General features: G+C 38.4%; 1 protein-coding gene across 2 annotated transcripts in view; it reads right to left on the bottom strand.

The window, feature by feature from the left end:
- The window catches only part of PCB (Pyruvate carboxylase), a 93,486-nt gene that overhangs the window by 28,956 nt on the left and 48,604 nt on the right, over positions 1-15,926 (bottom strand). For both annotated transcript variants that reach the window (XM_071585744.1, XM_071585746.1), the window contains exons 2-6: positions 12,320-12,630; positions 9,058-9,242; positions 7,889-8,054; positions 4,785-4,930; positions 1,380-1,604 (exon numbers count right to left, since the gene is read on the bottom strand). In XM_071585744.1, the coding sequence (XP_071441845.1) occupies positions 1,380-1,604; positions 4,785-4,930; positions 7,889-8,054; positions 9,058-9,242; positions 12,320-12,482 (885 nt within the window). In that variant the 5' untranslated portion in view covers positions 12,483-12,630. The remainder of the gene's footprint in view (positions 1-1,379; positions 1,605-4,784; positions 4,931-7,888; positions 8,055-9,057; positions 9,243-12,319; positions 12,631-15,926) is intronic.

Below are 15,926 nucleotides of genomic sequence, written 5' to 3'. Positions count from 1 at the left end.
AGTTACTGTTGCGGCATCTCCCGCAGTTTCTAGGAAGAGTGAATTCATGGCAATGTGAATCTATTTGTAAGTAGGGAGACATTGCATGCATTATACTCTACAATCGCTGTGTTTAAGTTGTAATTCAAAATTACCTTTTGTGCGATGAATTGTGCAATAATACTGAGGAATACATTATGCATACAAATTTTTAAGCTTTGTACAAATGCCTTCATATATGGACTAGTGCTTTATCATGTTATCTTGATTTCTGGACCAAAAGAAGTATTATTACAGGAGCTGCTCAATAAAACGTTATCAGAAATTTTTTATTTGCATAATTTAGGGTGGAAAATTAAAATGTTAAATCCTTTTGTTTAATTAATATGTAATGTATAAATGCTCAAATTTTCACTTATTTTAGCATAGTAATGCATGAATAAGAGCCATTGTAAGTTGAAACATGTTTAGTTCACCTACAGAAACAGTGGAGGTACCACAATGCATCGAAATTTTGCTTTTGCCTGAACAAATCGACAGCAGAGGCATGCATAATATCATTGGGGGCTTACGGAGAATCTGTTCTTCCATATAACACAGCTAGAGGATGTTTACCAATGCTAGAAGAGGGGAGATAATTTCATAGGAAGTGGACTGGGAACTCCAGTAACTAACTGCTCTTGTGGAAGTCAGCATTGATACTGCTGCTGTCATTGTGAGGGAAGATCAGCTAATAACATTGAGAGCTTTAAGCAAGATTTTAATATTTCTATTGATTGTAGCCTACACCTTGGTAAGAGAAAAACTGCACATGAGAGGCATTTGCTAGTAGTGTGTTTGGAGACTGCTCACACCCGAACAAAATGATGTTCACATGCAGGTTTGTTCACAGTTGAAGTTTATGTTACAGCAATATGAACGGTGTATCATCATAACATACCTGCAAACACACATGTTCATGGAGTATACTATATGAATAGAAAATTCTCCAAGGTCACATCATTCCCAAAAGACCACATTTTAAAGCAACACGCTGGATTTTGCACCATGAAAATCCAAGGCCATTGATGGCTTACTACGGAAGATTTAAAAAAAATCAATGTTAAGTGCATTCATTATCCTCCAAAGTCTAGATTTAGTCCCATATGACTTTTTCTTTTCCCAATATAAAGAAACATCACCTTGGATTGGTCACAGCTGATGTAATACAGAGCCATGTTCATGGAATTTATATCACAACATAAGTTACACACACAGTTAATAATATAACACAAAATTAAATTTTTCCACAACAAAAGATGCAAATAAAAATATACAATCACACTTAATCAAACAATCCTGTATTGCTTTAATTTTAACTTGATGTGTTGTTCCATGTGTTATACACCATAAAGACCAACCTTAAGGTCAAGGTTGGGGGCAGGAGCAATCTCGACAACCTTCTGGTGCCGTCTTTGGACTGAGCAATCTCTTTCATAGAGGTGCACTACATTCCCAGCCTTGTCCCCCAATATCTGGACCTCAATGTGCCGTGGCCTCTCTATGAATTTCTCTATAAACATGGCACCATTCCCAAATGCAGCTTCTGCCTCAGAGCTGGCTCTCTGGAACATTTCCTCCACTTCCTGATAAGAGAAGAAAGGGGATTATTCTTAGGGAGAGCAATTGCAATTCACCCTTTACCCTAAAAATGTGTTTGGTCACTCCAAAGGACTAAAGGCATAATGAATGACAACTTCAAAAGAGCTCACCATATTTGGAGAAAGGAAAGGTTTTCACCCGTTTGGAGCCATAAATAGTAACATTTGAAACTGCTGTTCACTTCACTAACAAAAAAGCATTCCAGAATTCCTCAAAGTATACAGCAGCAAAACTATGACTCCTCCCTTCATGAAAATATTAGCCTATGTTGAGAAGGGGGGAGGCTACAAGTTTCAATGCCAATGACTAAAAATCCATTTAGATAGTTATTATTTGGTGGTCTACTGTTTAACATAGGCTTGGGATTGACACAAATTGTTTACTCAATTTTTTAGCCCCACCCATGAGACACCCTGACCCCAACCCTCCAATAAACTCTTCCTCATTTCCACATACTTGAATCCTCCCTTCGTTGCATCAAACATGCCGATCCTTCTCCTATCCCTTCCTTGTTTGCCTTATCTTCTTTCTATCACAGCATTCAACATCCCATCACCTATTTAATTCTCCAAATTCTCCATGTCCACCTGTTCCTCCTACATTTGATTTCTCCCAATAATACACACTTCTCCCCCACCATGTCTCGTACTTCTTCACTTGATTTCCTAAACATCCACTTCACCAATTTCATCCTTCAGCATAGCCATGACTGAAAAGCTTCAAATCTAAAACTATCATCTTGCTTCAATGACAATGTTTCCACAGTGTACAACACCATGCTCCATATTAAAGTTTTGATATGCAGTTTCTTAACCACCTTACTCAAAAGTCCCTGTTCAGATACAATTCTAAGATAAGTTACTGTTCTATAAGCTCTAGTTTATGAACTCCTATTTTAACATTTAGCTTAGCCTTCCTACTTTGCATAAATTTTACTACCCTTGTTTTTTTTTGTATTGATCTTCATGCTATACCTATCACACTATTTTCTAATCAACTCAGCAGTGACTGCAACCCCCTGGTTACCTCATTGTAACCCCAATAGGGATAAGAAAAAAACTTTTAAAATGCAATGAAATACATCCAGAATATGTTTAAACCTCAATATGTAAAGCAATTCTACTTAATCTGTAACAACATGTCAATTGAATCTAAGATCATTAAGATCCTGATCTAAGATCCTGACCTAATGAAGGATTTTGTCTCAACTTACAAATAAATAATTTATTTCAGAATCCTTACGCAGTGTTATCAATCATTGGCATTAAAGTTGTGCATATAGGTTATAAATGCACATTGCATTCCTCTATCAAATTCTTACCAAAGAAAACTATTGCCCTTTAGACAACTGACACTTTTTACATATTTAGTAGTCTAATGTCAAGTAATACCAAATTTAGTACAAACAGAAGCAGCATCAGAAACTTGAATTAGATGTCTATCATGAATTAAAAAAAATACTTTTGCAGCCTTTACAGTTGGTAATCGCACTAAATACGGGAATTTCTAAGGAGATCATAAGTAGCACATAATTTGATCTACATATGAAAGCACTTCATCAAACCCCTTACACCTTTTTTCACTCGATCAGTGAACTGAGGAGAGAAAGAGCGATCTTGGTTAATATATCTTTCACACTGGGATGTCTGAGGGAGTGAGTGGATGGTGGAGGCAGATGGTGGTAAACTTCTGAGGAGGGGGAGCAGTCTTCAGAATGAATACACAAGTATAAAAAATATAATGTGTACACAATGCATTCGCAATTGTATAATATACAAATAGTTTATGGTACATATTGTCTCGAAGAAAATTTCAAAATTACAATTATGTTTGCAAGTTACTGTTTAGAATTGTGAGTAATTTACTGGATAAGGTGTGCTTTGGCAACGAGAAAAATGGGGACTGATGCATCTAGGATAGGGTGGCATGAGAAAATATATACTATACTACGTATTTACACCATGTTGACGTATTTTCCATATAGGCCAGCTCAGTATAGATAATTTGACTTCAACAGAAAAGATGGTTGCCTGCTCCCCAAAACTTAGTAATGAGTTTCCCAAAAGAAGTGATTAATATGCCCTACATGGAGGATTGACATCACTCTATAAAGGAAAATAAACACAATGGATCCTAGTCCCAAAGGTGTCCATTACTCTCAGTCATGCCGCAAGCTGTTTGCTTGCTCAGAGCATGCACTTTGTAAATACTTGGGAGACTGCGGGAATTTAAACTTCAGTTTAAAAGCGATATTCACATTAAATAAATTATTTTACACTTAGTAAACACCCACTGTTGTCCCCAAATTCAGGGTTGGTTTGTCAAATTTCTGGTTTTTCCAGGCCACTTTCATTTTTCTGGTATATTCCTGGTTTTTCCTAATTGCTAGATACCCTGATTTTTGTCTTCACTTGGCCATTTGAGTTAAGAAGCACCACCCAATTTCTTGCTCACTTGTTCTCTCAGATTGTACATGGACATGAGTGTAAGACATCAAGGAAGAATATCAATAACACCTCAGAAATATACCTCCAGAAAACCAGAACCTCACTCCTCGATGCAGTGGACATCACACCACGGAGTATTTTTTTGGTGGTGAAAGATTGTATGACCGAGTGAATGAAAATGAAATCAGTAATTCCATAATCAGGGATAATCTACTTGTTTGACAGGAAAGCACTGAAGGTGACAATGCACAAAAGAACAAGGAGGCAGATTCCAGTACTAGGTGTTACACAATCAGAGGAGCCAGCAGAATCAAAGAGATGGAGTTGGGGTGAGAAGGAAAGAAGGGAGGAATAGTGAGAGCAATCATTGCACAAACTGTAATCATATGAGGTTATGACTACATGTCTACTCATTTGTTCCCATGCCTTGGTCCTGCCAAGGAGAAGAATTGATAATTTTAAGACAATAATTCCATTCTGATGCTTGTAGCAAAGATAACAAAAAATAAGTTCCTGTGGTGGTATAAAATGCAAGAAAAAGTGACACAATTCCCATTTGACAATTTGTACAAATAGTGTTTAGGTGATGAAAGTCAAACAAGGCAATGAAATGAAATGTCTACTTCAATGAAACCCTTCTTGAGCCCAACACATCCATGAATGTGATGACATTCAACACGGCCCAGGTGGCCAAAACAATGGCCCACTCACACCTACCTCCATCTTCTTGACCACACGCATGCCCCTGCCCCCTCCACCATACGCCGCCTTGAAGATGACTGGCAGACCATGTTTCAGGCAGAACTGCATTGCTTCATCTGATGTCGTCACTGGCCCTGGGGTCCCAGGCACTATTGGCACCTCTGCCAACAAAACCACAAGATTTGAATTATCACATTACTTATTTTTGAGCACTTATCAGCATTGGGTTGTACATTAAATATTTTTCAATCAAACACTTATTACCTTCACATGAACGAGCCCTGTCGAAAAAGGAACCAATCTTGAATTTTCCAGCACACACAAGAAATACTAAGCTGACATCACTACTTAGGTGCATTGGTACCACCCAAAAATTGGTATGTGTGTGTGTAAAATTATACACTCATACCCAACCATTACAAATAATTACTTTCAATTTTCATAATTAGATCGCCAGTTAAACTTAATTTCTCAGAGTGAATTCTCTATCTATCCCTTTTTCATTGACCCATGCTTTCATTATCCATGTTGAATACGTTATCAATATGGTTTGGACAACTTCTGAACATTATTACTCCCATGCTTTACCTTTATGTTCTATGAATTCTTTGGAGCAAAATATTAATAATTATATTAATATTTTCTTCTACATTTGTTGAAAAAATGTTGTCTTCTACATATCCACTTCCAATTCTTAAGCAAACACGTTTCACAGCCCTCATGAAAGCTGGAGACTCAGGAGGGATGTTGTGTGAGGGTAGTCATGCCTAAAACCACCACACACTGATTTGCTGGGCCCTTTTGGGTCATATGCCCAGAGCAAATGAAGAGACCACAGGAGGACAGCTTCCTTCATGCCCATTGCATGCGCATTCCCCTTTGTCTTGAGACCACAATGCACTTTATATTGTCTATCAGCAAACATTTTATTCCACTGAAGATATATATAATGAGAACAGCCAACTTCATTGAGTAAACTGGGTTTATCTGCCTCAGTTTTCACAGTGACCTAGATATTTCAACTGTATTTCCATCTCATTCACATCCATGCTTTTTTCAAGCAGAGCTAAAAACATGATATTGATCATGCCATTCAGGAAACTGTCAAGGATATGAACTCAAGCTGGTTGTCAACAACCACCCTGCATTGAGAAAGGAATGATTCCTCACATGATATAATTTTTACTTTCCATGATTAACTTGATGTCCCCATTTCCAGGGGCAGGGTACAGAACATGTGTCATGTTGATACCATTTTGGCAATAAAGATGGTAGCATTAAACTATCTAGAGCCACTATATGCTGGTGGATATACACTGACTTTGCATAAGAGCTGCAGCCAGAAAGGGGATGACCCAAGATCTCTGACTAGCCTCTGCATGTGCTACACCCCATCCATGACACATTCACCCTGAGAATGAGGCAATGGTACAAGAGCATGTTTTAGACACCATCCTAGAATGTGAAGCTGAAATCCTCTGCTTCTAACTTCAGACCTCAGGAATATAGGAATGTGTCGGGTCATTTGATAGCCCACGTACATCCATGTCTCCATGGAAATGCCCAGGCATTGGGCTCTTCAGTGTTGTCCTCATGTGCAAGGTTTTCTCTTCAAAACAATTTATTTTGAGCTTGGGGACATCAGCCTTCCACCAAAGTAAAAAACAATATCATTCCACAAAATTTTTTAAGTACAACTAGTTTCAATGCATTGGCATCATCCTCAGGTACCCAAAGGTGATGCAAATACATTGAACCAATGCCAAAATTTGGTAGAAAGATACTTTTTTACCTTCAGTGATAATGGATTTCCAAAAAGTTAAGCTGGAAAACATAGAATATATTCAGTCATCCTTTCTATCTATTGCATTGCAATTCCACATCTGCATATCCTAGGTTGATCTTCCAAGACACACACAATACAAACAATCTTTTAAATCCTCCCCCTCAAATAATTAACCGTAAACACTGCATTTTGTGTCTTTCTATTCTTTTTCAGATGAGTTGCAGCTCACAGGGTCAGTCAAATCATAGGGGAACAAATCTCAGTTTTACAATTTCAGAATTCAAACATGTAAGGATCAAATCCATGATTCTAAGTTTGTAATCGAATTATTAGTAAAGTTTAGTTAACAAACCAAATTTACTACCTGATTGGAAAGAAAAATATAAACAAAAAGAACAGGAACCATCCCTAAGGTTACTTTATAGGTGGAGGTGGGGCTCAAGCAATACTAAGTACATGGGCACATGAAATTCACACATCAGAGTAAGGGGGCCAGATCCTTTCCCTGTACCACTTATGGTTTCCCAGGAAGAACTGGTACCCAAAAAAAAACAAGCTTGGGTGGAGCCGAGGGCACCCAGAGGCATGCCTGGGAGTCAAACATGGGACCTCCAGACAGTAGTCCAATGGTCTATCCCTGGACTACAATATACCCCCTAATATAAACACTAGGTATCAAAATAAAATTCAAAGAAACATTTTTAATTTAATGAAAAAATATCATCCTTCATTAATTATGATTAAATGCATAACTCTCTGAAATTGAAAGAATTTTTTTCCAAGGCTCACATTTCTGCAAAAGTGATTTTTTTTCATTGTGAATTATGACAAAAAACAGTAGCGGCAATTTTTTGATGAAGTAACCAACCATTCCACTGTTGATGGAACCAACAGTGGAATGGAGAGCCTAGGTAATTAGCAATATTATGGATAGGTGGATAATCTGGCAAAGGTACAATGGTCAGGGAATGGGATACTGAAGGGTAGAGAGTAACCCGGTTTTGGCATTAACCTACTCTTAAAGAGAAGCACTAAAGGGTCAACAGTTCAACTTCTCATTCAGTTGATGATTTACCTTCTAACCTTGAAGTGTTCTCCACAGAGCACTCCCAGTTAAGGCTTAGAATACAATTGGAAAATGCTGCCCCCACTGAGATTAAACCTGGGCCCTCAACATCTCCAACAAAATACATCAGTGTATATTATGGCATACATAACAGTCTAATGCTCGGAAATTTATTGCTACTGGTCCTAGTCACCCGTGAAGATGAAGAATGGTAAAAAAAACTGCCCACACATGCTACTGCTCCACCCATGGGACTGTGTTACGCACCAGCATCGATGGCTGCCTGCCTGGCTGCTACCTTGTCACCCATTTGCTGAACGACTCGGGGTGATGGACCAATGAAACGAATGCCTGCGTCGTGGCATGCCTGAGCAAAGTCTGACCTCTCAGACAAGAAGCCATATCCAGGGTGCACAGCATCCACATCATTCTCCTGTACCAAATGAAATCATTTGGAGGGAGGGATTAACACCATCACTTAGCAGATTAATCCAGAGCATGAATACTTATTTTGCACAGAGAGCATTTCTGGGTTATTAAATCAATTACTGGTGATATCATTTTGATAAGATTCCAGCAATCTGGGTTGAAATTCAGAGAAATGGGCCAAAAATTGATAATTAAGGGGCAGGCTAGATGTACACAAAATAAATATTGCAAAAAAGTTGTGCTTGGTGCTCCCATATTTATTTATTTATTTATTCAGTATAAGTCCAAAAACAGCACATTCTGGCCTTTACATCGAACTATTAACAACGATAACAATGATCACATTTACAAACATCCAAGCCCTAGGTGGAGGAAAACTCACCCAGGCGGGAATCGAACCCGCGACCCTTGGAATAGCAGACGAGGACGTTACCCCGCCGCCACCGGGATCGGCAAATTAAATAATATTAAAGCCATTTTATCACACCATTGGCAGAACACAATAGAATTTCCAAATAGCAGAATTTCTGTGGTGTAGGAAATGAAGAAATAATTACAACCTCATTTTAATAGTTGGATAAAAAGCATTTAAATTTTATGGCCCAAATGTAGAATAGTCAGAAAGTTTTGTCTTCATTTTTGGCCAGAAACTTATGAATTTTAATTTTTCTGTGCCTTGAACTTCATATAGCAAGGATTTACAGCACATTGAGAAAGAAAAAGCATCCTGTTATTTGTGGACACCATAATTATACCTGCAGAAAGGAAAAAAACAAAACAAGGATACTAGCTAGTATGAAAATAGAGGAACATGCCCCTCATGATTAATGAAAAAAATCTAAGGTAAAGGTATTCAATCAAAACAGGGAACATAGCTTCTAAATCTGGGCAGCCAGCTCGTTAGCAACACACTCCACTTCACCCCTCAGCGGAAGCTCTGGGGTGATCTTCCCTTTAAGGTAATTTCCAAAGGTCACACAGGCCCTTTCTCTGTGTCTTTCTCTTACCCTGGCAACCCTCATGATCTCGGGGATGTTGAGGTATGCTTGGACAGGGGGCAGGCCCTTTCCCACCAGGTACGATTCATCCGCTTTCTGCCGGTGCATGTGCATCTTGTCCTGCTCCGAGTACACGGCCACTGACCGGATGCCCAACTCTGTGCATGCTCGGAACACCCGGATGGCAATCTCGCCTGCAGGCAAGAGAGAGGCACACATTAAGAATGTGGGGAGGGGAGACACATGCAAAAGCATTATGCCAACACCACTGTAGCACTAATATCAACACATCCACTATGAACCCTATTCTTAATACCAATATAAAAATTTGTCAAAAATCACAATACGGTAACTTAACACCAGCCAATATATTTATTTCCCTGTAAAAACTTTTGTTTTTGGCAAGTAATAAAATGTAACTAATGTGAGAAGCTATGCTATCAATACATTTTAGGAATAGTAAGGGTGCTATGGCAGTTCACTGTGATATATCATCCACCTCTTTTGAATTCATCCAAACTTCCCTTTGCAGCTAGATATTAAGGGAAGGATTTGTTGAACAAGAATAGTGCATAGACTTGTGTATTCCACTCTCCTGTTGAAAGGATATCATGAATAAATGGATCATATTGTGCTGTGAATGGTCTGCTTTTCTCACGGGGAGCTGAATCTTCTGACATTAACTTATGGAATACACTTTGTGGGAAAGATATTATGTCTTAATCAAGCTACTATGATTCACCCCAATTTGTTTGATGCCCATTCCTTGGGCCACATTTACTATGTTATCATTTTACATATATGTTGACTACCATTGGTAAGAGGTAGTACACCCTCGTCCCTCCACCTTATGCTCTTGGCTTTTAGTTCTTTATTTCCAATCATGGTATTACAAATTAGTTCTCAGAAGTTCAATGACTTATTCTCATGTTAATTTAATTCTCTCCCAAGTTTTTCCAACATCTTGTTTCACTTCATGCCATCAAAGGCCTCTTCCAAGTTAATGAATGCCACATGAAATTGGTTCTTGATGAGTATAAATTTTTTCTGTCCACTTTAATGGGTGGTGTACCACCTCCCTCATTCCTCTGTTGCTCAAGAATTCGAATGGGTTTTCCTGTATCTCGCTTTCTACTATTTTCCTCTAACATTTGCTAAATACACTGAGGTCCCAGTTAGATTTATACTTTGGCTAATTATCCACACATATTTTGGATGAAAACCAGGCAAGAATATGTGTTCCATTTTTGGCCTTTGTTTCACTACGTGCTTCAACCATTACACCCTTTTTGAAGATTTGCATTGCCCTTTAACAGCTATCTCGCATTATTCCAAGGGTATTTTAAGTTTCACCTCCATATGTTTTGATATTGTTCACGCTGGATTTATCTGTCCTCAACACTACACATTTCTCAGGTCCTTAACTGCAGGCACATTCTCCCCTTGTTCTAAGTCTTCTTTTGATCAAGCTGTAAAAGCTTCCATTAAGCTAACTTCCCAAGGTTTTGGCCCCTGATATGCAGTCAATGCATTTCTTCCTACTGTTCCTTATGCCTCTCCTTCAATCTGCAAATCACCATTCACTCATCTGATACCATCATTTCTTTTCTCCGAGATTCTTCCATGAGCTGAAGCCGTGATTTCCTTCATTCCCATCTTCATTTCTAGATCACAGATTTTCACACATTCTTCCCTTCCACAAAATACACTTCAAACCTTGCCGAAGTATCACAAGAGTCCATGGGTGCCTTTTCCAACCTGATCACCAGGATTATCTAGTCGAACTGTATGCAGGACTAAATCTTCATCCCCATTCAGTCTTCAACATTAAACTATTGTCCAGTCATCCCCAGGGTACATCACACTAATATACCTGAACTCATCTTGCCACCAATTAAGTTTGGGCACTAGATACTTGTAAACTCATCCAGGCAGGCATTAAATGAGCCCTCTGCTCTCAGGACTTTTGAACTGATGATATTTACATCAATTAATCATTAGGGCATAATTAATGTAGGACCAAAGTATGCTTAACCAGGCAAAATTATCTCCTAGCGCTAATATGCAAAGTAAGAAATATAAATAAGAAGGCAAATCTCTGCCAAAACTAGAGGTACTGCAGGATATTTAAACTCAGTACAGTTATCTTTGCTTTTTTCCACATCCTCCTTGCCTTCATAGTAAGTCTCCTGGTCCTCGTTTCCACACTGCAATTGTCCGCATGGGCATTTCCACCCTTCCACAAGCCCCCACCCAGAGACCTACTTAAAAGAAAAAAAATTACCACCCTCTGCTATGTGCAACCAAGGGGTGCCTCATAGCAGTTTTGTGTGAAATGGCTTCATTGCTTCTTTTCACATCATTTCCAATCACTTCGTTCCCACCCTCACCCACAGCTGCCTATAGCTATCCTCTGACCAATCTTTGCAATCAGAGCACTCCAAGGAATTTGTTGCCTCTTGACAGTCATATTGTGCAGTTTCATTGTAGGAGATGGTAATTATGGTGTCCTCCTGTGTGTTCTTTGTACTATAATTCAAATTCTTACATAATTCTTCACACTATTCACAAATATACGTTAGCCTAACATTTCTTCTGTGAAGTTTCATCATCCAAGAATTCAGCGGTCATCCCAGGGTAAAGAAGGCAAAGGAAGGTCAGGGTAGGAGTGTCTGTGAAGAAGAGGCAGGTTTCTTCAAGGGGCGCAGTCTTTCCTCTGGTTTTGGATGGCATGGAGAGGTGGGCTCCAATTCCACCAACTGGCAATTTCCCTAAGTTTTCCTTCATGATACTTTCATATGTATGCATATATCTGCATTCCACACTGATACATCCATCATAACTCACAGCATCCAAGAAGGGCTTCCACCATGAGCTTGGCCAGATAAATCACAGCAGGACAACCCAACCCACTAGCCACGCACCCAAGTGCGATTCTCCACTGCTCAAATCCCTTCCTCCTCTGGGGTAAGACAAGGGGAAGGTGATGGAAGAGGTGAACAGACTAACCCATTAAGATGAAAAAATTAACAGCTTTCCGGAAATAAATTAGTCATGGTTAACCTAACATTACCCATGTGAAACTTAAATATTTACAGACCTGGCATATGAATGGATTAAGTATTTTAAAAGCAAACGTTTCCTTGAGGGTGCTCTGGCCCCAAATGAATCCATCCCTTGAATATTCATGGCACACTCAACGAACGATACCCAAAAACCTCTTTGAGCTGCAAAGAGAAAGGAAACAAGGAGGAAGGGCACCTCCCCTCACCTCTGTTGGCACAGAGCACGCTCCTGATGGGCCGGTACTCCACATCAGAGGATATTGTACGTGCAGCGGCAGCCAACCTCGGGCGGGCCCCCATCAGCACCCTGTGCATCTTGGATGCATGCAGCAGGGTGGGGGCACACCGCCCCGGCAACAGCAGCACCATGATCACCTCCTCCTCTGCTGCTGCTCACACACCTACACACACACTCCCTCTCTCTCCGTGTGGCAGCACTGCGGAGGATGGTTGACTCTCCTGTGGCGGGCAGCACGAACCTTCTGCTGCAGAAGGCACACAGTGGCTAGGAGGGCCGCTATTAAAAATGACAACAAATGCAGGGTCCAGAGTCAGTAAAACATCATTTCACCCCAGAAAAAATTCTCTAAGCTCTTGTTCCAAATATTAAGATAAAGATTATGCAAAAAATATCATTTTGACTCTTAACAGTTTTTTTACGGGTTAAATACTCTGTTGTTATATGGTCTCCTTACTATAAATTAGACTCATTGAGGCTTGAGAGGGTTCAAAATAAATATCTAATATTCATTAAGTAGGAACCAGGAATCTCAATGTCAGACTTCAAGCCCCTTCTATCTTCTTCTGCTTCTCAACTTGCTATCTCTCTCTTTATATGACAGAAGATCTTCCAAAGATGCACATTTTTTTAATAACTCATTATCTACATTGATTGCCTTTATATTTTCTCATTAATGAATTTCTACACATTTTCACTACTCATTCTATTTGTGGTAGACTAAAACCATCTGCTAACTAACAGTCAGACTAACCATTCTTTCATTCATCCTATTTCCAGAAGCAAGATAACCAATTATTTCAGATTTCAGAATTCCCTGACCTTTCCAGGTTTTCCAGGCCAAAAATCATATGTTCCATACTCTGCCCTACTGTCTAAATTTACAGCACCATCATTTAACCGATTCCAAATATTAATGGCTCTATGAGTCATATAAGTAATGGCTCTATGCTGATTTAAAACGATTAACTATAATGCTTATTTCGGTGATTTTTTGCATTGCAACAACAATTAAGGTGCTTTTGCAATGGAAATCTTTCCATTTATGTAATTCCTTAGACAATTATAACCCTACATGCTAGATGTGAGCATTAAATCTCAAACATTTACTAATCAGCACATCTCTGACATTATACATAAACCTTTCTTAGTTTTTACGGTCTTTCCATGGCATACAAAATGACAATCAGCACAAATTCAATGGACGAATTCACAAGACAACGGCTTTATAGCTTTTTTTATTTTCAATTGCATAATACTGCTGTAAAAGTGCCAGAATTTGTCAATTCCTGATTCTATAAAGATTAGTTTGAGTTTGCAATATAAAACTTACATTTTGAGATAAATCCAGAAAATGCAACCTCATACCTAGTTTTATAAATTTACCAAATGGTTTTCAAATTGATTTCAGGGCAAATAATAGCACTTCGTTGCACAAAAGTGACTTCACATATTTTGGTTAAACTAATAAAAATGCATTAATAATCCTCAAAATATAAAACAATCAACTTCACTATCAAATTGCAAGCTAGAGTGAAGCCATTTATGAAACTGATCTATATCCTAGGAAGTGCATAATGTTCATGGAATGATCACTTCAAAGCAAGGGCAATTTTATTTTTATGAGTTACTGGTAGGGAATTCTGATATTTGGTGGAATCAGCAAGGGAGTCATGGGATTCCCAATTACCATATTGGAAGGTCAAGCACCCCCATAAACTTGTAACTATAATGCATCTACATAATTTTTTTAATTCTGTTCATAAAAAATAAAATTTGCAACTTTTCTCTTAACTCTGCCTATTATCATCATTACACCAGAGGCAAGCACAACATCATTATCGGAACTAAAGCATTGAAATTAGGACCCAATGAAATGGGTATCAGATTATAACAAACTAACCAAAAGTAGAAAGGATACTAAGGGAACTACTGCATTCAGGCATAAGTTAAAAAGATATCTACAACGTAATATGTTCTACTCTGTTGACGAATATCTCAACAATATTCCTGACCAGTAATTTCACACTCTTAGTTTATACTCGTAGCATTGGTCACAGTCTATTTAATATTAATGATCAATGATTTTCCTAAATTGATATTTCATGTCCATGTTACAGTCAATGTTTATGGGTTTGTGCCAAACGTTATGTCACTGTGAGGACTATTTTTTTCTGTATTTTAATTGAGCCTGTATCTTTACTCCTTTTTAATGTGACTTGTGTAATATCATGTACATACTACACCCACCTGGTATTTTTGTATTTGACCTCCAAGCAAATAAAAAGATATAATAATAATGTCATTACACTGAATCTGGTATAACACACACACACCAATGGGCAAAGAGATAGAATTACATCAAAGAGAACAAGATCAGTTCAACGGAATGTGATCAACACACTTTCAATTGCATAAATTGAGCAAAAATTTAATTTACGTGCATGTTATTCTGTTAGCTTAGTGGGTAATGTACATAATGGTAGAAGTTTCATTGATTTGACTCCACTATTGCATTAGCAGCAGCTGTTGGGAGTTAAAACGTTCAGTTCGCATATGTATATTTAAAGAACCTAAGTTTGCAAACAAGGAAGCAGTTCATCAAAACATTCACATGGAGCATGGGACCTTACAGATTAGAAAATAGAAGCCCTTTCAAATGGATAGACAAAGTGAGAAACGAGGAAATAAATAGAGCAGCAGAAGAGGGAAAAACCATACAGGAAAAACTGTGGAAAATGAGAACTATCGGGATTGGAAGCACACCTTGAAAGACAATTGATTAGTTAGAAGCATAAAAGAGGGGAAAATTGAAGGGAAGATTTCTTGAGGAAGAACAACAGACAAGTGCATGGGACAAATTAAGAAGGATGTAAAACAGAGAAGCTATCCAGGTTAAGGGACAACTCAAAACTGAATTGAGAATGGATGAAGTAATCATCTAAAATTTTCTTCTCCAAAAGTTTATACTAAGGTATTTTTTTAGAAATTTTTTCTGCTGAAAAGACATGGATTTGGCATTAGCTTGGTAAGAAGGTGGGATTTTAATGGTGACCAGATTTTAAAGGACTGTGGAAGAATCATTGTTAGTACAGAGATTTTGAGAGACAATATTTTTTAGAGGTATAGGGTGAAGTAACGAACTTGATCATTATTGATACCTACACACTAAGTAGCCATAGGAAGAAAGTAACAGGGTATGTGATCAATCATAGGCCAGCATTCCATGAAGGAAACACATTTATGAGGGATTTGGAGCATGATAGTGTGCGAAGGAATAGATATGTAGAGGTAGAGGACTATGGCTAAGTAACAAGGAATGACGACAGGGAGAAAGCAATGAAGTTCTGCAAGAGGGAAGGAGGGCAGAGGGTAATCATGACATATTACACATTGTTAAATTGATTAAAACTTTCGAGTTGGCATTGTCATAAAAAAATTAACTTGCCACAACGAAATTTCTTCGACAGATATTGATATGCCCAGAGATTGGGCATATCGACGAACTAAACTCCATTGCATTGGAAAAAAATGAGGCGTTGGAATGATTCATAGAAAATTTCGATCTTTCCGCA

Source organism: Hetaerina americana, unplaced genomic scaffold (assembly GCF_022747635.1).
Source record: "Hetaerina americana unplaced genomic scaffold, ioHetAmer1.1.p SCAF_2, whole genome shotgun sequence".
In the NCBI taxonomy this organism is placed as follows: Eukaryota; Metazoa; Arthropoda; class Insecta; order Odonata; family Calopterygidae; genus Hetaerina; species Hetaerina americana.
Note: the sequence above shows the minus strand (reverse complement) of the source record. Positions and strands in the feature narration are given on the sequence as shown.